General features: G+C 45.0%; 1 protein-coding gene and 1 pseudogene across 2 annotated transcripts in view; one reads left to right on the top strand and one right to left on the bottom strand.

Annotated features, from left to right (window-relative positions):
• On the bottom strand, positions 1-22,067 carry LOC127680238 (borealin-like; annotated as a pseudogene).
• The window catches only part of Clta (clathrin light chain A), a 19,560-nt gene continuing 16,553 nt past the window's right edge, over positions 21,924-24,930 (top strand). The window contains exon 1 of one of the 2 annotated variants that reach the window (XM_052176382.1): positions 21,924-22,246. In XM_052176382.1, the coding sequence (XP_052032342.1) occupies positions 22,066-22,246 (181 nt within the window). In that variant the 5' untranslated portion in view covers positions 21,924-22,065. Of the gene's footprint in view, positions 22,283-24,930 lie in introns of both variants that reach the window. The other variant, XM_052176380.1, reaches the window with a different exon arrangement.

Here is a 24,930-nt window from a genome sequence, read left to right on the forward strand (position 1 = left end):
CTAAGGGTTCTGCCACCGCAGTCCCCGCTGCCACCGTCGTGTGTGCCCTGTGTACCCTGTGTGCCCTGCCGTCTTCTCATCGCCCGTCAGTATGCTGCAGCAGATCTGGGCAAGGCCGCTTGAGAGCTTCTAATGATTCTCAGGGCCTCTGGATTCCGCTGAGCAATGTCAACCCTCTGCAGTTCACTGGCCAGTAGCACAAGCTCGCGCCAGCACCCATGGGCACACTGAGGGTGATCCTTTACTGTGTGCGAGAGGGCTGCCGTTGATGGAGACGTTGTAAACCTGCTCTTTGGATGCTGGAGAGCGTAGACCTGGAGTCTTGAAGACCTGGGAATCAAACCTAGGTGCCATGCCTGGGTTTGGTTTCACCAGAGATGGCTCCAGCCTGCTCACAGCTGGCATCACAAAGTTACGGCTTAACTTTTTGCTTCTGCCTCTTCCTTGTATGGACTGGCGATGGAAGGCCATCTTTTGACTTTTGCAGACTGAAGATTCTTCTGGCTCTTTCTTTTTCTTCCTCCTCTTCTTTCTTCTTCTTCTTCTTCTTCTTCTTCTTCTTCTTCTTCTTCTTCTTCTTCTTCTTCTTCTTCTTCTTCTTCTTCTTCTTCTTCTTCTACTACTACTTCTACTTCTTCTTCTTCTTCCTCTTCCTCTTCTCCTCCTCCTCTTCTTCCTTTATCAATTCTTCCACCTCTATTACCTTTCCCTTTTTAACAGATTTCAAAGGTGTCTGAATAGCTTCAGCTGTTAAATTGTTTATTTCTCTGATGTCTTGATCAGCTGTTGCTGCCTCTTCCTCGGCCTGCTTGTTTCCTCCTAGGACGAAGTAGTCAAGCCAATTCATCTCTTGCAGTGCCTTGGGGAGCCAAAGGATCTCGATTTTGTAGAAATTGTCTACCTCCTTGAGGGAGGTCTGTCTGTCAGACTCAATTTGCTTGATTTGAACTTGCACCTCACGGTTGAAGTCCTTCCAGAAGGAGGCAAGCTTCCTGCTCCACAGCGTGTCGGTCCGCAGCTCCTGTGTTTCTTGGGGGCCATGACGCCAGGGTGCATCGAGTGAGGGGCCAAGCTGCCAGGTCAGTGACTGAGGGTCTCAAAACACAGGCTCAGGAAACGTCATGGATCCAGCTAAGGCAACTCTTTATTACCAGTCAAAGCCTGCTGGGGCCGGGCACCTTCAGTATCCAGAGGCAAGGCTTTGTTTCGGAGCCTAATTAAGACAAAGCATTAGAATCAATTCTCAACATGTCACCCTTTCTGTTCAATACAAAAAGGCTCTTCTCAGACACAATTTGACATAACCATAACAATTATGTAATTTACAAAGGGTGATATATAATTAACAGCCAGTCCATCATATTTACCAGTTAGATAAAGCACTACCTGACTTAAAGAGTTTACAAGTCTACAAGTCTATACCTGAATTATGTTCTGACTTTAATTTGTTTTTTTTTTTTTTGTTTTTTTTTGGGGGGGGGTTCTTTTTGTTTGTTTGTTTTTTCGAAACAGGGTTTCTCTGTATAGCCCTGGCTGTCCTGGAACTTACTCTGTAGACCAGGCTGGCCTCGAACTCGGAAATTTGCCTGCCTCTGCCTCCCAGAGTGCTGGGATTACAGGCGTGTGCCACCACGCTCCTGACTTTAACTTGTATACCATCTGAAAATCATCCTTTCTATATCACTTTCCTCAATGCTGAACAACTTAAGTTTGATTAGGAGACTATAACTGGTTTCCAACCCCGTCAGAAATCCGAGAACAAATTAAATATTACCTGAGTATGAAGGAAGCACAAAAGCATAGCTTCCAAAACTTAAATTGTAGAGACAGCTGACTATTCCTCAAAATGCCAGAGCATCTGTGTGCAAGGTATGAGGCTAGACCCCAAAACCACAAAAGTGAACAAGACAGCCAGGGCTCTGGCCTTCTCGGACAGACAGCAGCGTTGTAGAAGCAGGGCCAGGGCCTTGCTGGAGAGGCGGATCACTGAAGCATGCCTCAAAGTTTGTCTGCTGTTCTCAGCCTTTCCTCATAGACCTTCAACTCCATCTGCGGTGAGCTGGGTCGCCCTGCTCCCTCCCCTGCCTGTGGCCTGCCATGGGGTCCAGCCTCATCAGTCTCAGTGTGCATGATCCAGAAAGCACTTAGCCCAGTTACTGTGGGTTAGCTGAAACCTCTGAATGCAGGAACACAAGCAAACACTCCCTCCCTTATATAGTCAGTCCCGGAAACCAGCACCGCCCTCCGCTTCCCCCGGTCAGCTTTTCCATCCCAGCGTTGGTTCTCACTCAATAAACGTTTTCTCTCTTCAAAGTCTCAGGCATCTAGACAGTCTAAAAAAGCCTACCCCAGGACCTTGCCTGGGCCTCCCCAGAACTGGGAATGTGACACTACATTCTACTTAAAATGAAATGGTACACACACACACACACACCTGTATAATTTGTTTTCTGACACACACACCTGTATAATTTGTTTTCTGTTTTGAGACCAAAACACACAGTTCAGTCTGTCTCACACAGTATTGGCTGGCAGACTCTCCTGCATTTACCTCCCAAGTGATGGTGAGATTTCAGGCATGGGCCACCATGCACAGCTACGATAGAGTAGTATTTGTTTCATATTTGGGGGTTTTGTTTTGGTTGAAGACAGGGTCTCACTAGGTAGCTGTGGCTGTCTTGGAACTCCCTATTAGAGCAGGCTGGTCTCAAACTCACAGAGACCTGCCTACCTCTACCTCCCAAGTGTTGGGATTAAAGAAATGTGCCACTACATTCAACCACTGATTTGTTTGCTCTTTTGTTTGTTTGAGACAGGGTTTCTCTAGAATTTACTCTGTAGACCAGGCTAGCCGAAAATTCAGAGATTCACCTGCCTCTGCCTTCTGAGTGCATATAAGTCATGCATCACCATAACAAGTTAACCCTTGATTTTTTTTAATTCCCTCTTCTGGATTCTTCACTCACATGTTACATGTACTAACAAGGAGGCCCAAATGAGTACATATAAACTAAAATAAATGAAACTAAAAAAACTCAGATGAGATTCGGACCTCTTTTATGGAAGAAGGAAGTCTACCAGGAGGTTACCTGTGTGCTTAACTTCAGTATCAACTGCTGGGTCTTCAATAATCACTAATAATCAATAGTCAGTTCCTTAAAATATATGTCTGCCACTGCCACCCCCTTCCTGCTCTACTATGAACTGAATATTTCTGTCCCCCTTCTCAACCTATGTGTTAAAATTTTAATTCCTAGCATGGCTGTATTTAGAGATCAGGTCTTTAAAGATTAAAGTTAAGGAAGAATTGAAAGCCCTGAAGGAGATAGGAACTCCATAGGAGAACCAACAGAGCCAGTTAACTTGGACCCTTGGGGGCTCTCAGAGACTGAGCCACCAACCAAAGAGCTTACATGGACTGAGCTGAGGCCCCCACATATGTAGCAGATGTGCAGCTCAGTCTTCATGAGGGTCCCCTGCCCCCATCATCTGGAGCAGGGCTGTCCCGAAAGCTGGAGTCTGACTGTGGAACCCAATCACCTCACTGGGCTGCCTTGTCTGGGCTCAGTGGGAGAGGATGTCTAGCCCTGCGGGGATTTGATGTGCCAGGGTTGGGGGATACCCAGGAGGCACCCACACTCTCAGAGGAGAAAGGGATGGAAGATGGGGAGAGGGATTGTGTGAGGGGGAGACCAGGAGGAGGGGCAGTGATCGGGATGTAAAATGAGTAAATAAATTAATGGGAAAAAAAAGAATTAAATGAGGTTCTAAGAATGGAACACTACGACCCTACGAGAGTGCCCCTTAGTGCCATCAGCAGAGCATGCACTGTTAACCAAGAATGTGAGTCTCCCACTATTGCATTTCTCTCTAAAATTCACTTATATTTCAAACTGAGCTCCAAATCACCTCTGGGAAGTTTTTTATTTTATTTTATTTTATTTTATTTTATTTTATTTAATGTATGAGTGCTCTGATATATATCCAAGAACCAACTCAGGGGTGGTATTGTCCCAGTGAACTGGGCCCACTCACATCAACTGTCCGTCAAAGAAAATGCACTACAGGCTTACAGAGTCCTCTCCTCCCTCCATTGCTCCATTCCCTGGAGACTATGCCAAAACTTGTGGCAGAGCCAGCTCTCACCCGCCCTTTCATGTCAGCTGGCTGTACCTAGAAGCACTGTCTATAGTGTTCCCAGCGGCCACCCCTGGCAGGGACTCAAGTAGTCAAGTCTCATTACCTTCCTGGCCTCATGCAGGAACTTTCCATTCTCACCCTGCGGTGATTTGAATATGCTTGGCCCTGGGAGTGGCGCTATTAGGAGGTGTGGCCTTGTTGGAGTAGGTGTGCCACTGTGGGCATGGGCTTTAAGACCATAGTCCTAGCTACCTGGAAGCTAATATTCTGCTAGCAGCCTTCAGATGAAGATGTAGAACTCTCAGCTCTTCCTGCACCGTGCCTGCCTGGATGCCGCCATGTTGATGATACTGGACTGAACCTCTGAACCTGTCAGCAAGGCCCAATTAAATGTTGTCTTTTATAAGACTTGCCTCGGTTATAGTATCTGTTCACAGCAGTAAAACCCTAAGACATACCCTCAGATCAACAATAACTTTACAGGTCTCCCTCCCACCTCAACTCCATCTGCTAGAGACTCCAATTCTTCATTCAGTCCCAGGGTCTCCCTACCCCCTTCTTCCCTGTTTCTCAGTTTACTGCCTTATTGCACCTATTTCCAAGATTCCCCTCCTCCCCCCTGACTCCTGGGGATCCTGCCTTGGTGTGAGCAGGGCCCCCCTAACTCTGTGCTGAACTGGGAGCCCTGCCTTGGTATGAGCAGGGTCCCCTAACTCTGTGCTGAACTGGGAGCCCTGCCTTGGTGTGAGCAGGGCCCCCCTAACTCTGTCCTGAACTGGGAGCCCTGCCTTGGTGTGAGCAGGGTCCCCTAACTCTGTGCTGAACTGGGAGCCCTGCCTTGGTGTGAGCAGGGTCCCCTAACTCTGTGCTGAACTGGGAGCCCTGCCTTGGTGTGAGCAGGGCCCCCCTAACTCTGTGCTGAAGCTTCACAACCTTTTCACCTCACCAACTTCTATTCTTCTCTGTCATCAACTGCAGAAGCACTCCCTTGCAGGCAGCCCACAACATCACGCTGTCCTACAATCTGAGAGCACAACAGAACACCCACAAGGACGCACCCACCAAAGGCAAGACCAGATATCAGCACCAAAAAAAGACTGCATCATCCCAACTTCAGACACCTGGACATTAGCACAGAAAGATAATCAGTAACAGACAGGACACTACATCTCCACCAGAGCCCAGCAACCCTACTATAGTAGACCTCAAGATGCAATATAGTCGCACAAGACTTCAAAACAGCAATTGTGAATATGGTTGTCTTAGTCAGAGTTTGTATTCTTGCACAAAACATCATGACCAAGACACAAGTTGGGGAGGAAAGGGTTTATTCAGCTTAGACTTCCACACTACTGTTCATCACCAAAGGAGGTCAGGAAAGGAACTGACACAGGGCAGGAACTTGGAGGTAGGAGCTGATGCAGAGGCCATGGAGTGATTCCCCTGGCTTGCTCAGCTTGCTTTCTTATAGAACCCAGGACGACCAGCCCAGGGATGGCACCAGCCACAGTGGGCTGGGTCCTCCCGCCTTGATCACTAATTGAGAAAATGTCTTACTGCTGGATCTCATGGAGGCATTTCCTCAAGGGAGGCTCCTCTCTCTCTGTGATAATTCAGCTTGTGTCAAGTTGACACACAAAACCAGCTGGTACGATGTCCAAGAATCTTACGGAAAGTCTGAGTAAGTCCATTAGTGAAGTCTGTGAAAACACAGAGGCGTCAAGTATCGGGTAGGGAAAATCTCTCTGTACTGTGCAGATCATCATCAATAAAAAGCTGATTGGTCAATGAGCTGAGGAGAGACTTCCGTAGAGACTGAAATTCCAGGATAGAGTCAGGAGTGGGAAGAGATTCCCCCTGACTCTGAGGAGACAGACACATGAAACTGAGGGGCGGGGACCAGCCATGGGGCACTTGTAGAATAGGAGAGACAGGTTAATTAAGTTACAAGCTGGTGGGAGCAAGCCAAAGCTTTTGGCCTAAACATTTATTCAGAAATAATTCAGTTTCAAGTCGTTACTTTGGAAACTTGGGCGTGTTTGGAAAAGCCAGAGGTTACAGTAATAAAAACAGCTCAAGTCATGGCGGAAGAAATAAAATCTCTGAAGAAAACTCAAACTGAGGTGAAACTAGAAATGAAAATTTTTAATAAGTTAAAAAAACCTCAGAGTCGAGCCTCACCAATAGAATATGAGAGATGGGAGAGCGTGCCACGCACTGAAGACATGGTTGGACAAACAGATACCTCAGTCAAAAAGAATATTAAGCCTAAAAAAGTCTAGGTACAAAGCATCCAGGAAATCTGGGACACCATGAAAAGACCAAATTTATGAATCATAGCAATAGAAGATGGAGAAGAAACCCAGGTTAAGAGGCACAGAAAATATTTTCAATAAACTCATAGCTTAGCCAATGTTCTATCGCTGGGAAGAGGTGCTGTGACCACCATAGCAACTCTTTTTATTTCTTTGTTGTTTGGTTTTAGTTTTTTTGGTTTTGGTTTTTGTTTTTCAGTCAGTGTTTCTCTGTGTAGCCCTGGCTGTCCTGGAATTCACTTTATAAACCAGGCTGGCCTTGAACTTACAGAGAGATCCATCTGCCTCTGCCTCCCAAGTGCTGGGATTAAAGGTGTGCACCACCACTCTGACCACAGCAACTCTTATAAAAGGAAAGCACGTAATTGGGGATTGGTTATAGCTTCAGAGGTCCAGTCCCTTGTCATTGTGGCAGGAAACGTGGCAGTGTGCAGACAGATACGGTGCTGGAGAAATAGCTTGAGAGCTCTATATCTGGATCTGCAGAGAGCAGGACAAAAAGAAAAACCCTAGCCTGTGTTGGGCCCTTGAAAACCTCAAAGCCCGCCCCCCAGTGACGCACTTCCTCCAAGAAAGCTCCACCCACTCCAATAAGGCCACACCTCCTAATTCCTTTCAAGTAGTGTCACTCCCCGATGACTGATCATTCAACTATATGAGCCTATGAAGTACATTCCTATTCAAACCACCATATTACATTCTCCAGCCCCCCACCCCCATAGGCCATATCATAGTGCAAAAATGCATTCAGTCCAACTTCAAAAGTCCCCATTGTCTGTAACAGTCTCAACACAGCTTAAAAGTCATAAGGTCACGGGCTAGAGAAATGGCTCAGAGGTTAAGAGCACTGGCTGCTCTTCTAGAGGTTCTGAGTTCAATTCCCAGCAACCACATGGTGGCTCACAACCATCTCTAATAAGATCTGGTGTCCTCTTCTAGTCTGCAGGCATACATGTAAGCCGAATGCTGTATAAATAATAAATGTATTATAGAAAAAAAAGTCTTTTTTAAAAAGTCCAAAGTTCAAAGTCTCTTCTGAGACTCAAGGCAATCTCTTAACTGCAACCCCCTATAAAATCAATATAAAAAAGTAGATCATGTACTTCCAACATACAACAGCCCAAAATATACATTAGCATTCCAAAAGGGAGGAAAGGGGGCCCAGTGGGGAAATAGTGGACCAATACACGATTGAAAATCAGGAGAACCAGCTCCACACTCTGCATCTCCGTGTCTGATGTCACGTCACGTCACGTCACGCCTCAGAGCTCCAGCTGTCTTCAGCTTTGTTGAACAGTTTGCTGGGCACACCCCAGCCGCAGCACGCTTCTCTCCTGAGCTGGTTCCACACCCTGTCAGCAGCTCTCCTCAGCGGGTACCCCACCGCGACTCTAGCGTCCCCCAAATCCAGGCTTCACTTTCACAGGCTCGCACATGGCTGCTTTAGGCCTCTGTCAGGGACGTCCCTGACACGCTCCTGGCCTCAGAGCTTTTCCTTAGCTGTGGAGTTTTATTGTGGTAATCCACCAGAGAACATGGAGTTAAGCCAATAGGAAGTCTTTCATAGCTGGCTGGTGACTATACTGGGTATTCAGGATCCCAGTGTAGCCCCAGCCTTTCTCAGGGTGGACCTTTAAGCACAAAAAAACATACTCTGGATTGACATATTTCAGTTAACAAGAACTGATAGCTAGAAGCAGAACTACAGAAGCTAAAAAGCAAGAGTAGTGCATTTAAAGACATTCCCAGAACTGTATGGACTTAATGGATTAGGCCTTTGTTTCAGTTTCGGCAAGCGGTGGGTGCAGGCGGTGGGTGTTGTCTGTGTGCTGAGTCTTACAGCTTGGATGGTACTTCCATTGTGGAATCAGTATGCTAAGGTCTGGGGCCCTGTTATATTCCCCACTGGTTTTAATGAATGAGTCAAATCGGGAACTCATCCTGCTCTAAAGAGGAGTAGTTGGTCCCAAGGACCATTCATTTTTACTGAACTAATACATATCTGGCCACATAGTCTAAGATGGAGGACTTCCACCAGCAGTGAGCTGGCCCTGGTGGAAGGAGTGCAGATGAGCTAGCTAGAAGAAGGGGATGCCCTCCCCTCCCCTCCCCTCCCCTCCCCTCCCCTCCCCTCCCCTGCAGCAGCTGGAAGAGCTGGCCCAGAAGGGAAAGAGCTGCGCAACTAGCCCTTCCCCTCACTGGCCATAGCACTTGGGAGAGGGGACCCTGTACCTTGCCTGGGTGACACAGTGGAGCTGGCCCCAGTGACCAAGGCACAGGTGAGCTAGCCTCAAGTGTGTGAGAGCAGGAGAGCTGTTCCAGGCCCTTCCAGGCAGCAGCCCTTGGGAGAGCAGGCCCGGTGCAGCACAGTGGAGCTGGCTCTGGAGGCAGCTCTGGAGCTGGCTCTGGAGCCAACCCTGCCCACTGCCTATGGCGGCATTGGCTGGCTTAGGCAGAGCGGTGCTGGAGAGCGCCCCCTGGTGGTGCGGATAAGGGAGAGCCTATGGGCCGACCAGCTCAGCCACCACCCAGGCTCAGATCCAGGGCTCTGGGTTCTGTGAACAGTTGGGGTGCATGAAAGGACCAGTCCTTTCTGTTCCAAAGCTGCAGGATCTCCATGACACAGAGAGAGCAACAGGATAAACTGGGAGGAGTCCTAATAAAGATCCAATATTGATGGTGTCACAGAAGCCAGAGATATCAAACCAGACCAATGACTCATTACAACGAACATTTGCAAGTAAAGAAGTGTGGACAGAAGGGTATACTGTGGGACACATTGTCTAATCTTTATATATTTCTTTTCTAATATCTGGGACCAACTGGGTGACAAAGGAAATCTTTTTAGCAGCTACCTGTAGGCCTTCTAAAAAGGATCTAGAAAAAGTTGTTTAAAGTTTCAGACCTTGCTGGACAGTGGTGGTGCATGCCTTTAATCCCAGCACTCGGGAGGCACAGAGGCAGGTGGATTTCTTTTTCTCTTTTCTTTCCTTTTTTTTTTTTTTTTGTTTTTTTTTTTTTATTTGATTTTTTGAGACAGGGTTTCTCTGTGTAGCCCTGGCTGTCCTGGAGCTCACTCTGTAGAACAGGCTGGCCTCGAACTCAGAAATCTGCCTGCCTGCCTCCCAGAGTGCTGGGATTATGGGCGTGCGCCAAGGTGGATTTCTGAGTTCAAGACCAGCCTGGTCTACAGAGTGAGTTATAGGATAGCCAGGGTTATACAAAGAAACCCTGTCTCAAAAAAAAAAAAAGAAAAAGAAAAAGAAAGAAAGAAAGAGAGAGAGAGAGACGGAGACAGAGACAGAGAAAGAAAGAAAGAAAGAAAGAAAGAAAGAAAGAAAGAAAGAAAGAAAGAGAAAAAGAAAAAGAAAAAGAAAAAAGAAAAAAGAAAAGAAAGATTTAAGTTTCAGACCTTGGTCAGAGTTAGAGAAATCCACCCTGTGCAGGCTGCGCTGCCCAGCAGATCTTCCCACCTGGCCCTGGGGAGGTTTTCTATTTTTTTAGAGAATGGTAGGTTTCAAAGTTTTCCAATTATATGGATCACTGGTTGAAAAACAGACATAAATCATAAAAAACAAAGTAGAGCTTCCTCCTTCCCTCCCCTAGGGATGCTTAGAGAAGGTGGAGGGGCAAAGGGAATGCTCACCACCGGCAAACTAACCCTTGTGTGTGTGTGTGTGTGTGTGTGTGTGTGTGTGTGTGTAAAACGCGCACTCCACTTAGTTGGCAGGGGGCCCTGGATGAGAGGCCCAGCCCCTCCCCACCTTCATGGACCATGAGCAGGAGTCAAACAACAAACAAGCAAGTGTTCCTGCTCTGAGATTGGGATGGGTGCAAATTTTTTTTGTATCTGTTTGGTTGGTTGGTTGGTTGGTTGGCTGGTTGGTTGGTTGCTCTGGGTGACCTGGCAGAGCCAAAAGGATTCAGGTCCCCAACAAGAGGGGGCATGCTCTTAAAACAATCACTAGAGAAAGCCACTGTTCAATACAGGGAAACAGAAATACATAGAAAAACACACAGAGATACACAGTAAAGACAACCAGTGGTGGCTGCCACGCATTCATATACTGAACAGATAGGGGAGTCCAGTGACATCTCACAGGGATCCTGGGCACTGGTCAGCAGCAGCCTCATCTAACCTCTTCTATGTCTCCAAATAGAAGGTGTCTTAACTAGACTTACCTCCAGAGGTGACAGACTTTGTAATTTGTTTCCTTTTGGTGTGGGGGTGTCAAACTCCTCAGGGTAGAGGTTGATCCTGAGGATCCGGAACGTTCCAGGGCCCTACCTTGGAGGAGTCCCTTGACCACTGCACTCTTCACCACTCCAAGGGCCTCTGAGACTCCTGGCATCTCTTGAGATCTTGGTGGGACCTCCAGAAACATTGTGTGGTATCCGCCAAAGAAGACTGCTTAGGCATGTATTTAAGCTAATGGGAAATCCTTATTAGCTATCTAACAACTACACTGCGTGTTTAGAATTGAAGTGTAGTCCTGAGCCTTTCTCGGGATGAGATTTTAAGCATAAAAACAATGTTCTGGGTTGACATACTTCAGTTTATTGGGGTTGAGGAGTCACCTCACAAACCATAGGAATACCCATCTCATTCAATCAGAGATAGTTTATTGAGCATTTGCCCCAGGACTGATTGATCAGGGCTACAGGACAGACTTCAGAGCTGGCTGTGATCCTGGGTCAAGATCCTATAAGGTTTTAAAGTCTTAAACCCATAAACATCTGTGTCAAGTTATTCCACCAATCTGGATTTAGGAATAGGGGATTTCCTTAGGAACTTGTCCGGCTTCCATTGGTTAGAGTATTCAACTATGGCAGGGGACTTACCTTGTCTAACTTTCGTGTCTTAACTTGCCAATCAGGATGTCAATAACCCAAGGACATATTTCTTTCTGCCAACTAGGATGTCAATTTCCAGGGAGGTCTTGGGAACTTAAACTTTATTTGACCCCTACTCAAAGTGGAAATCTTATTCCAAATAGTTTCTTATATTGGGGCAGGTGTCTCTTATGTTGGGGTCCATCCCAGGAGCAGCTTATAAAAACAAAAACCATAAAAAGATCATACACAGGTTCAGGAAGTCCAGCCTGGCAGTTGGTTTGGGTCCAAGTTTATTGTGGCTAACTATACAAAGCAGTTCTAACTGAGTTCTTTTGTGATTGGTTTCCAAGAACACCAAAGCACAGAATATTCAATCAACTTAGGCATGAGAAAGTTTCCTAGTAATGGCACAAAACAGCAGGCTAGACAGGTAACAGTTACATAGGCCTTAACATTTTACCTAGGCTTTAATACACTTAACAAGAACAGTTAGCCAAAGTGGAATTACAGAGACAAAAAAACCCAAGATTATTACATTTAGAGACATTCCCAGAACTGTGGACTTTGATGGACTAGGTCTTTGCTTTAGTTTTGGCAGATGGGGCTTTATTTTACAGCCTGACTGGTACTGGTATCATGGAATCAGATATGCTAAGGTCTGAGGTCTACTAAAGTAGATCTAACATTCTTGCCTAACATCCATGGGGCTCTGTTACAATTCCATAACCCCTTTCTTATATCCTTGACTTTAAACCCAGAATGGTGTGTCTGAATCTGCAAAGTTCTGTTGTTTGCTGGGGTTGGAACATGAACCCCATCGTTCAATTCTGCATCAACTTCTGTTTTTGATGATTTCCTTCACTGCTGAAGCTTTGCCTTAATTCTCTTTCACAGGTTGAAAGCTTAGCTGGGTGTGGTCTTGCCCTGACATCACCGCTCCCTTTATTCCATTTAGCATCAGACTTTTTTTTTTCAAAACATAATCTCCTTGAGTCCTGGACTTAGCTCTATTACACTTCCTGGTACTCTTTTTCTCTTCAAGCTGTACACTTTGTATTTTTTCTTCTTCAGCTTTCTCCTTTTCATAATATATCTGTATAAAAGTGACCACTAATATTTGAAATTTAAATAAAGAAAAAAAATATATATAAAGAGTGACGACTAAAACCATATGATACAGTCAATACTAGGCTGTCTTGAGTTCTCATCTGCCAATGCCATTAAGCCAAAACTCTTCAGTTTAGCCTCAGGCAGATTTCTTTGGTACAAAAAAATAAAGCCACATTCTTCTCCAAAATATCCCAAGGCTATTTACTAATATCCTTTTCCTCTGAAGTCTCTTGAGCTGGGCCATCAAAATCTACATTGCTCTCAACACTACTGCCTTCCTCTACATTCATACTATGACTAGTAAGTATTGCTTAAGCACTCAGTCACTTTGCTAATCTAAAGTCCCAAAGTCCACATTCCACCAAAAAGCAGCATGATCAGGCCTGTCACAGCAATACCCCACTCCTGGTACCAACTTCTATCTTGGTCAATGTTCCAGTGCTTTGAGGAGACACCATGACTGTGACAACGCTTATAAAGAGAAGCATTTAATTAGGTCCTACTTAAAGCTTCAGAAGTTTAGTCACCACCTCATAGAAAAAAATTTGCCTAGCCTAAAGGAGATGTCTACCAAGGCACATGAAGCATACAGAACACCAAATAAACAGGATCCAAAAATAAATTCTCCATAACACATTATAATAAGATATCTAAACATACAAACATATAAAGAAAGAATATATTAAAAGCTGCAATGGAAAAAAAAGGCCATTATTTTATTAACACCTGACTTCTCAATAGAGACCCTAAAAGTCACAAGCACCTGGAAAGAAGTTCTACAAACTCTTAAGAGCTCAGACCTATCAATCAAATAGACAGATCCCAGTATCAAAATTATCAATCAAATAGAGAAAGATAAAGCAAAATTTAAGCAGTATTTGTACCAATCCAGCTCTACAGAAACCACAAAAAGGAAAACTTCAATCTTAAGAGGTTAACAACACCCAAGAAAATGCAAAGAATACATAATCCCAGGCCAGCAAATCAAAAGAGGAAAAAAAATCCACACCATAACAACAAAATAATAACAGGATCAATAAACACTGCTCATTGATAATTCTCAACATCAGTGGTCTCAATTCCTTCAATAAAATGACATAGATTAACTGATTGGATACAAAACAGGACCTATCTTTCTCCTGTATTCAAGAAACACACCTTAATATCAGAGCTACATATTATTTCAGAATAAGAATGGAAAAAGGTATTCCAAACAAATGGACCTAAGAAACAAGCTGGTGTAGTTATTTTAATATCTGAAAAAATAGACTTCAAACTGAAACTAATCAGAAGATGCAGGAAAAGACACTATATACTCACCAAAGGAAAAAATCCACCAAGAGGATATTTCAGTTCTAAACATCGATACACCAAACACAAGGAGTTGATAAAAGAAACACTACTACAGCTAAGCTCCCAGTATTGACCCTTACACAGTGATATTGTGAGACTGCAATGCCTCACTCTCTAGAAAACAGACAGGTCATCCAGACAAAAACTAAGCAGAGAAATGCTGGAGTTAATTAATGCTATAATTCAAATGAAATCAGAAGACATTTACAGAACATTTAACTCAATACAAAAGAACATACTTTCTTCTCAGTAGATCATAGAACTTTTTCTAAAACTGACCACTTCCTTGGACACAAAACAAGTCTTAACAGATACAAGAAAATTGAAATAACACTCCGAATCCCATCTGACCACCATGGATTAAAGCTGAATATCAACAACAAGAGATTTTGTTTTTTGTTTTGTTTGTTTATTTGTTTTTGAGACAGAATTTCTCTGCGTAACAGCCCTAGCTGTTTTAGAATCTATTTTGTAGATCAGTGAGTTTGTGGCCGCAATCTTACAAAGATCTGCCTTTGTTTCCTGAGTGCTGGGATTAAAGGTGTATGCCATCACTGCCTGGCTAGCAACAACATCAAAATTAAAAACTCTTGGACATTGAACAACTCACTGAATAAAAAAAATGGATTAACACATAGATTAAGAAGGAAACTAAAAACTTTTTAGAATCAACCTAAAATGTAAAAATTAAATCACAACACAAACAAATGAAGGTGGTTCTAAGAGGCAAGTTCATAACACAAGTACCTACATAAAGAAAATTAAGAGATTTCTATATTAACAACATAATGTCACACCTGAAACAAAACGCACCTGTCAGACCTAGAACAAAACAAATAAATAACACCCAGTAGATGGTAAAAAATAATCAAACTCTGGGCTGAAATCAATAAAACAAAAATTTTTTACATAGACTTAATGAGATAAAGTTGATTATTTGAGAAAATCAGTAATATTTATAAACTTTTAGCCAAATTAACTAAAAGACAGAGGAAAAAAAAGATTCAAATTAATAAAATTAGAGACAAAAAAGGACATCACAATAGAGGAAATCCAGAGAATCATAAAGACATACCTTAAAATCTGCATTCCACCAAACTAGAAAACCTAAAAGAAATGGTAGAGAGAAAGGGACTGTGGGAAGAATCAGGTGCGGGAGGATTGGACAGTGTGATACAGAGGGGGAAGGAACAGGTGCCAGGTCTGAGTGGGAGGTAATGGGCATGTGACAGATGTAGACTAGAATAAACGGGCTAATTTAAGTTAGGCAAGGTAGCTATACCTAGCTATAGTGCCTAAGCGTTTATAAATAATAAAAAGGCTCTGTGTCATTATTTGGGAGCTGATGGACCAAGACAGTTTGGTGATAGAAATGAGTATAAACTATACAATCATTATGGAAATCAGTGTGGCAGTGCCTCAGGAAACGGGGACTACATCTACCTCAAAGCTCAGCTATACCGTTCCTGGGTATATAGGCAAAGGTCTCAATAGTTACTACAACAGTAGTAGGACTACTTCTGGCAGGACACAGGTGAAACGGGGTTCTAGAAAAGAACTAAGGAGCCCTTCTGGGTTTGGAGGAGCTCAAGAGAAGGGTAGATTAGCTCAGCTGAATGACACAGAAAGATTTCTAGCTAGCAGCTCAACCTCTGAGTTGCAACCCTTTTGGGGTCATTGAATGATTCTTTTCCCTGGGTCACCTAAGATCATCGGAAAATGTAGATATTTATATTACAATTCATAACAGGAACAAAATTACATCTATGAAGTAGCAATGAGAATAATTTTATGGTTGGGTATAGCACAATGTGAGGAACTGTGTTAAAGAGTCGCAGAATTGGGAAAGTTGAGGACCACTGTAGTACAACAGACACACTTGGTCAACTGTGTTCATTGCTGCTCTATTCATAATAGCCAGTGTTACAGGATAGTTGGTGATTGTACATAGAAAACCTGTTTGTTAGCAAAACATGAAAGCCTAGAAAGATATTGTGTTTGTCCCATGCAGTTAGGTGTGTCGGGAAGAGACGCAGTTTGGGTGTGCCTCTACAGCCCTAGCTAGATAAGAATGCTAAAGAATTGAAAGTTCCAGCCCATTCCAAGGCAAATTGCTTGTGGTCTTTGCTCTATTACCAGAAGCAAAGTCAGCTGGATGGCCTTGAGCTGCTGCTCTGTGCAGGTGAAATGGTTTGGCCCCCACTGACTTGGTTTGTAGCCACCACCCACAAGTCTCTGGCTCCGCCTGGCCAGGGTGTAAGGCAATGTGTTATAGCAATGGACCTTTGAGAGAGCTCTGCTCACTTGGACTTTTAGGCTCTCTCACTTTTGGCTTGGAAGAGCTTCGTAGTAGGAGCTCCTGGTCAGGTAGGGATTTGTTCTTTGGACTAGCAGGAACTTCAGAACTAGCAGCAGGAACTAGCAGCTGGCAGGACACAGGTGAAACGGGTTTCTAGGAAAGAACGAAGGAGCCTTCCTGGGTTTGGAGGAGCTCAAGAGAAGGGTAGATTAGCTCAGTAGAATGACACAGAAAGACTTCTAGTTAGCAGTTTAGCTGTAGAATCAGGCTTGTAAATAGACCTTTTGTATATCGTTAAGAAACTAAAGTTACCTTGCTGAGCTATCAGGTTTTTACCACAGCTGCTGCCTCCAGTGTCTTTATGGGTATTAATATTAATCAAATTTAAAAAGATAATTATTACAAGCCAGAAATTGGAAACACCCTTGATGCCTGTGTTAGGGTTTCTATTGCTATGAAGAGACACCATGGCCAAGGCAATTCTTATAAAGGAAAACATTTAATTGGGGCTGGCTTCCGGTTCAGAGGTTCAGTCATCATCATCACGGTGGGAAGCATGGCGGCATGCGGGTAGACATGGCTCTGGAGAGGTGGCTGGGAGTTCTACATCTGGATGTGAAGGCAGTGGGAAGAGCAATGAGCCTCCAAGCCTGGCTTAAGCTTCTGAGACCTCAAAGCCTGTCCCCCAGTTAACAACGTCCTCTGAAAATGCCACACTTATCTAACAAGGCCTCATCTCTCAACAGGCCTAGTCCCTAGGAGCCTATGGGGCCATTTTCAGACTACCAAGATGCCATCGATGGATTGATGGATCAGGAAAATGTGGTATATTTACACAGTGGCATGTTATCCAGTTGTTAAAATGAAATCATGAGGTTTTTCAGGTAAATGGATAGAAGTAGAAAAACATCATCCTGAGTGAGGAAATGAAGAATTCAAAAATCACATATGGTATTTTGATGCTCTGAGTGAGCATGGCCCCCAGAGCTCATGTTTGTATGTTTAGATCACAGCTGATGAATTGTTTGGGAATGATTAGGAGGTGTGGCCTCCTTGTAGAGAGGGTGTAACTGGGGATGGGCTTTGAGGTTTCAAAAGCCTGCACCAGGCCTAGCATCTCTGTCTGTCTGCTGCCTTTGTGTGTATCAGGATCTAAAGCTCCCCGCTACTTCCCCACAGCACCATGCCTGTCTGTCTGTTCCCTGTCAATAATGAAAATGAACTAACTCTCTGAAACTGTAAGCAAGCCTTTAACTAAATGCCTCTTTTTGTAAGAACTGCCTAGGTCATGGTGTCTCTTCACAGCAATAGAACAGTAGCTAAACCTGATATGTATTCTTTTATATGTGGATATTAGCTCTTAAACCTTCAATAGGCAGGTTACTATAAGAACCACCACAGAGGGTAATATGTAATGAGGAACTAGAGGGGAGGGAAGAATTCCCCAAGGAGGGGAAATAGAATATATAGAGAAAAATGGTGGGGAGGAGACTGGAACAGAAGGATTAAGTGGAGAGAGGAGGAAGATGGGGTAAGGAAGGATGTATGGGGGGGCAGCTAACAGTGAGGTCATTTGAGTGGGTCATGGAAACCTACTATAGTAGAAGCTTCTGAGATAGCGTTCATTGCACTGGAAGGTACTCTATACCCTACCAGAGGACAAGTGTAAACACTAACTCAGCTGCAAACCCTTTTACCTACATTGATGACCTTCCTGCATGGTACACTGGTACAACAGTGTCATAGATGTTTTTGGAGTAGCCAACCACCAACCAATTGAATCTAAGGCCCACACCATGAGATAGAACCCATTGTCAATCATAATCTCTATAAATTCAAAGTCTCTTCTGAGATTTATAAAGTCTCTTAACTGTAATCTGCTATAAAATTAAAATAAAAAGCACATACCTCTGACATTACAGGATATATATTGCCATGCCAAAACATAATAATGTGGAAATACTGGACTAAAGCAAGTCCAGTTGAGTAAATTCCAAACTTTGCATCTCCATATCTGATATCTAACTTCTTTCATCTTTGTTGACTGCAACACAATTCTTTCTCTTGGGCTTGTTCTACTCCTTGTTAACAACTTTCCTCAGCGGATATCCCATGGCTTTGGTATCTCAAACAACTTGGGGTCTCCAAGGCAACTTCAGTTTCACAGCTTCTTGTTTTAATGTCTGAGATCCACACATGATCTTCTGAGCTCCTCCAAAGGGCTTGGGTCACTTCTCCAGCTCTGCCCTCTGTAGCACTCTAGGCTCAGGTTGACTCTATCTGACTGCTGCTGCTGTTCTTGATAATCATCCCATGGTACTGGGGTCTTCCTATATGCGGGGCTCTTCCACTGCAGCAGGGTTGCACTCTCACTAATAGCCCCAAATAGGCTCTCTTCGCGGTGCTGAAGCCTCTACTTCTTTGCATGAGTCTGTCAGTCCTGGGCCTTCAGCTGCCATGAGTCTACATCTTCACCATTGGCCTCTCCTGGCCTCGAACGGTGCCACGCCTCAGCCACTTTCCATGACCCTTTCATGCCTTCATAACCAGTACCACATGGGTGACTTGCACATTCCCAAGTCTGGCTGCCAGCACAGGGTCCTTGACTCTATAGCCAGAACCCTATGGCTGAAAGATGCTAAGGTCTACATGGCCCCTGCTCAAATACATCTTCATCAGCTTTCTTTTTTCCAATGGTTTCCCTCACTGCCTAAGCTTGGCCATCATGGCGCTTGCTCTGTACACCAGCTGACCTTGAACTCAGAGATCTGCTTGCCTCTGTCTCCTGAGTGCTGGGAATAAAGGAGGGCACCACCATGGCTGGACCTAAGCTTCTACTAATTCCTTTTTATTATAGATCTTTATAAACATGTCATTATGTCTCAAGATCTGGACCATTATGCCTTAAGACCTGGATTAAGTGTGTGTGTCAATCTGGATCAAAATTGTGTGTCATCCCACCTCAATATCGGGATCAAAGGTAGTTGTCTTCCTGCCTCAAGATCCAGATTGCAGGTGTAGCCTCCATTTCTAGACTGTAGTTCATTCCAGATATAGTCAAGTTGATAACTGGGATTACCCATCACAATCCATCCCTTGTCAACTTGACACACCATCATATCTCCTTATGTCCAAGTGAAAACAATAACCAGCTCATAATAATGCCTAACATGATATAACTCCTTCAAACAATATGAATACATAGTAAATTTAGATTAGGTGGCAATGTCCCTTTTTCAACATTGTTTTCACAAGATGGAAACTTAGCTGGGTGGATCTTGCCCCAAAGTCACCATTCTCTTAATTTCGCTTAGTATCTTTAATCTGTTTATCTTCTTGAGCACAGGATTTAGCTACATTCCACTCCTGTAATCCTTGAATCATACATTTTGTATTTTCCCTTTCTAAGTTTGCTACACTTGATCAAAATGTTCTTCAAGAGTGAACCATAAGGCAGAGTCTATGGTAGGCTTTATTGAGACTTCCTTTGTCAATGCAATTAATCTGAATGTTTTTTACCTTAGCCTCAGGCAGACTCTTCAGACAAGGGCAAAAAGTAGCTACATTCTTCACCAAAATATCACAAGAACAGTCTCTAGGCCACATATTGAAGTTCCTCTCCACTGAAACCTCTTCAGCCAGGCCCCTACAGTTCAAATCACTCCAGCAGCACTGTCTTCCATGCTTCTGCTAGTATTGCCCATTAAGTATTCCACTGCTTTCCAAAATCCACATTCCTCCAAACAAAAGCATGGTCAGGCCTATCACAGCAATACCCTAGTCCCTGGTACCAACTTCTTAGTTAAGGTTTCCATTGCTGTGAAGAGCCAAGGCAACTCTTATAAAGGAAAGCATTTAATTGGGATTGGGGGGAGGGCCCCTTGTGGGTGGTACCATCCCTGGGCTGGTAGTCTTGGGTTCTATAAGAAAGCAAGCTGAGCAAGCCAGGGGAAGCAAGTCAGTAAGTAACATCCCTCCAAGGCCTCTGCATCAGCTCCTGCTTCCTGACCTGCTTGAGTTCCAGTCCTGACTTCCTTTAGTGATGAACAGCAGTGTGGAAGTGTAAGCAGAATAAACCCTTTCCTCCCCAACTTGCTTCTTGGTCGTGATGTTTGTGCAGGAATACAAACCCTGACTAAGACATCAGCACAGCAGACCAAGCCATCACTTCCTGGGACCCTTTCATGGTATTTTCTACTAGCTTCACAGGGTCATTCCAGAGATGAATGAGGAAAGTACTTCATACATCAGTACCTTGTTTTATATTTTAGACATCATCTACCCTGGCTGGCATCTGCCTTTGCTAAGTAGACCACACTGGCCTTGAACTCATCTTTTGGTTTGTTGTTGTTTGTTGTTGTTTTTTTAGGGTTTCTCCCAGTTAGGCTTTCTATTGCTGTGATGAAACACCATGACCAAAAATCAAGTTTGGATGGAAAAGCTTTATTTGGCTTCTGCTTCCACATTGCTGTTCATCACTGAAGGAAGTCAGGATAGGAACTCAAACACTGCAGAACCCTGGAGCAGCAGCTGATGCAGAGGCCATGGGAGTATGCATGGGAGGGATGCTGCCTGCTGGGGTCGCTTCCCCTGGCTTGTTCATCCTGCTTTATAACAGACTCCAGGACCACCAGCCACAGGCCCTCCCCCATCAATCACTCATTAAGAAAATGCCTTACAGCTGGATCTTACAGAGGCATTTTCTCAACTGAGGTTTCCCTCCTTTTGGATAACTCTAGCTTGTGTCAAGTTGAGAGAAAGGCTAGCAAGCACACACCTGCTTCTGCCTCCAGACTGCTGGCTTTACAAATGTGCATTAACTTTCCCCAAACATTTCCATACATTGCTTTTACATGTATCTTGTGGGTACTGTGTTGTATACGTGTGCAATGGCATATCGGCATATTTGATCATGCCATGGTAGCCAACTCAGGTCAGCAGACCTGCGACCAACATTTTTACCTGCCCAGCCATGTTGCCAGCCTTCTAAACTTATTACAGTCCATGCTTACGATGGTTTTAGAAGGCCCATGTAGTTCAGTGGTGGAGAGCCTGCCTAGCCTTCTGCCCTGTTTAGCATTGTAGTTACTTAAAAAGTAACAAACCAAACCAACCAACCAACCAACCAACCAACCAAAAATATGTGTATTAAAACACACAGGACTGGCAAAATGGCACACTGGATAAAGGTGATGCCACCATGCCTGGTAACTCGAGTTCCATCCAAGGGGCTCACATGGTAGAACTGCCTCCCAAGCTGGCCTACGAACTACACACACATTTTAAGTAACTACAATTAAAAAAAAAAAAGAACTCACATTTTTCCTGGCCTATTTCTGAAAGCATCTTTGACCCCAGATTTGGCTGGTTGTATAATGGGGGTTTCTACGTGTTGCCCAAGTTGGCCTCAAACTTCCAGGTTCAAGCAGTAAAGTGACCTTTGTATTTTTTCTTTTTAGGGTGGTGACTTTAAATGGTAAATGCACTTCTCTTGGTCTATGCACCCATAACATTTTTCAATAAGCCAGGAGGGAGGCAATGCAAGATTCTTCTACCAGCTTTTCCAAGCGAAGACACTGAGGTTCAGAAACACCAAGTGGTTGTGTGTTGAGTAGTCGGGAAGAGCTCACAGCCCCGGTCCCCACAAACCCCTCAAACAAGCCCCACTAACGGCTGCTCCTGGTCACTCCAGCTCCTGATGCTCTGCGACTCCCAGTCTTCGGTAAGGTGGCACTTCCGCTGGCTCCTCCCTCCGCTCCCAGTCACGAGTTGTCCCCAGTGCTCCGCCCCTTTGCCAGCTGATTGGGCAGCTCCCGTCTTCTGATTGGCTGTTCCTTTTGTGGCTCGCCAACCCAACCGGATATAGAAGCAGGGTTTCCGCTTCCACCTTCTCCCTCCTCTCGCTCGTCCTCCGGTAGCAGCCGCCAGCACAGTGTCCGCTGCTGTGCGGAGTGTCGGCGGATCGGTCGGTTGGTTTCTGCTTCGGCGTCGCTGCGGTTTAGTTGGGCCGTCATGGCTGAGTTGGATCCATTCGGCGCTCCCGCCGGTGCGCCCGGTGGCCCCGCGCTAGGGAACGGGGTGGCGGGCGCCGGCGAGGAAGACCCGGCCGCGGCCTTCTTGGCGCAGCAGGAGAGTGAGATTGCGGGCATCGAGAACGACGAGGCCTTCGCCATCCTGGACGGCGGCGCTCCGGGTCCGCAGCCACACGGCGAGCCGCCGGGGGGTCCGGGTGAGAGGGCAGCGGCGTTCGGGCGGGAGGACTTGGGGCACACTAGGGTCGGCGCTCTCCCGCGGAACTCGGGCTTCAGGTTGAAGCTTTAGAAGCTCAAAGAGGAAGTGAGACCCCGTCTGGGTCATTGCACAGACCTCCGCTGCTGCAGGCTGCCGGCTTCCGAGTGCTGCTGGGCCGGGGCGGAGGGGAGCGCAGATGCAGTGACTGTCAGGATCTGGGCCCGTTCTGTCCAACTTTTCACCAAGCATTTGCTGTGCTTGAAGCCAGGTCTCTGAAGCTGCCGCATTGGCGCAGTTTGGCCAGACTTGTGTCTTGAGTCCACTCGGAAATAATTGCTTAGGAAAAAGTAAGAATAATGTAAACGTTGGGACACGCGTGCAAACAAAAATGTCAACGTAGTTCAGCAGTAAAGATATATAAAACTTTGAATTGTGGGGAGGAAGATAAGGAGTTCATAGAAGATGGGCTGGCTGTGGAGAAAGAAACCGGCCCAGAAGGATAGGTGTTACGTTGCATACCTTGCATACATTGTGGAGGGTAGGACTACAGGCGCTATTCTTAGGAAACCACTTGGAAGGAATTCTTGCCCCAGGAAAAGCCAAGGATAGTCCGGACCAATCAAAGAGGGGGAAAAAGTGAATATGGTGTGCACTGTGGGCCCTCCCACAGCAAAGCACAAGCAAAAGAGACGGGATAGGATGACAGTTTGGTTTGATGCTCAAGATTGTGGTGTGGGAGGAAAGAGTGAGTGGAAAAGGCCTATTCAGTAGTAAAGGAAGTAGGAAGTTAGCTAGAGAGACAGACAGACAGACAATGACTTTCCTTTTACAAGGGAAAAAAAGCTTGGCACTGCAGAGCATGTCCTTAGGTGTTTGGGACATTGGTGCCGGAGGGTCACCACCAGCCAGAGTAACATGGGGGAACCCCACCACCACCAAAAATGCAACTTAAAAAGATGTAATGGCAGTCTCTGTAAGTAAGAATGTCTACCCTCTAAACTGCGACTGAGTCAGGTAACCGATGGGAGCAGACAACGAGACAGTGGTGGTGCACCAGAGTAATGTTCTGTGTGTATTTGAGGCCAGAGATTGCAAATGGCCATTATAAACAAGCAGAATATTTTGAAACAGACTTGCTTCTACTCCGCAGTCTCTGGGTTTATTTATTTAACAAAAACAAAACAACAACAAAAAAACCCCAGGACATTATGCCATCTCTCAGACAAATCATTCCCCAGCAGGAGCTTATATGGAAGCCTGCACTGTAGCCAGGTTCGCAGTTTCCAGCAAGCTGCTTGGACAGAACTGGGTGGTAGCCTAGAGCTGAGGTTGATGTTAAGCAACAGAGGCTGTTTTCTTTGAGTGGGTTTTTTGCATTTGCCTGAGAACTTCTGAAATTTGCTTTTTAGCCCTACAGTGTCCTTCCTTCATTTAATAGAAAACTGAATCCTAGAGCGTTGTGACTCTCCCCTCCCTCAGCCTGTTCCTCCGTCTGTTGCAGATGTTTTAGCAGCGTGTGCTGGGGTGGAAGAAAGGTTTTGTGGATGTTTTGGCAAGGCAAGAATTGGGAGAAGTAGCGCCCGTAGAAGAGTATATGATTCTGTGGGCAGTGTTGTATGGGTTCAGTGTCACATTTGGATCACTTAAGTGTCTGGTCTAGGTAGGTGCTCATGTGTTTGACAAGTAAGTAGGCAAGAGAGCCCTGAACAGAGAACACAGCTGCGGGGCTAGGCAGTTTGGGAGATAAAATGGAGACAGTTGTGCCTTCTTTTCAGCAAAGGGAAGGAAAGGAATGATTGCTGACTTAGTTCCTGGAAAAGACATTTTTATGAACTAAGCATTTAATGACTACATGGTAGATCCTGACACTGCGTTGAGGGTGGTAATAGTGTAATCTCAGCACTTCCTTTCGGGAGTAGAGAACTTTCCTACTCAACACAGTAGTGGTTGTGATTTGGGCTATCCTGATGCTCGAAGGTGAATTTAGGCAATTTCTGTGACTACCATCACGGCCTAGCCTGTTTTCTTCTCTGTTAAGGTACATAATAATATATACTACATGGTGTTTTAGAGTTACATTAATTTGTCTGTAAATTGCTTACTGGTGTGTGAAAACTGGCGCCTGAAAACTGGTGAATTTTAGCTACTATTTTCCTGGAAGCAGGAAGAGGCATTACAAGGCTTGAAGGCTTTGGGGTACACCGAGTAAATAAAAACAGTAGGTGGGAGCCCTGCTTCATGTACTTTAAGGGGGACAGAGAAAAAAGACAAACTTGCTCCCTCTGCCGGGTGGTGGTGGGGGGTGAATTCCCATGGGAGATGCGCACTGGTTGAACAGAAGGCTGGGCCAAGACATACATTTAGGGATAGGCGGTAATCAACCGGGTGAAGTGCCTGGGGGTAGTAACAGAACAGATGGTTAGGAAGGAGGCGGGGCAAGTCTAGATATTGAAAAAATTCCTCCGTGGTGGGGCCCGGAGGAGAGGAAATAGAAGGTGTATGCGGTCATAAGGCGCCATTTTTGACAGGTCAAAAGAGGTGAGTTCAGGTTGTTTTCTGGAGGGAGATTAATTTTATTGGTAGAAATGGAAGAGTGTTACCCGTTATATTTAAGTATGCCGTGCACTTACTGCACCCAGCATCCTC

The sequence above is a fragment of the Apodemus sylvaticus genome, chromosome 3 (assembly GCF_947179515.1).
Source record: "Apodemus sylvaticus chromosome 3, mApoSyl1.1, whole genome shotgun sequence".
Taxonomy (NCBI): Eukaryota; Metazoa; Chordata; class Mammalia; order Rodentia; family Muridae; genus Apodemus; species Apodemus sylvaticus.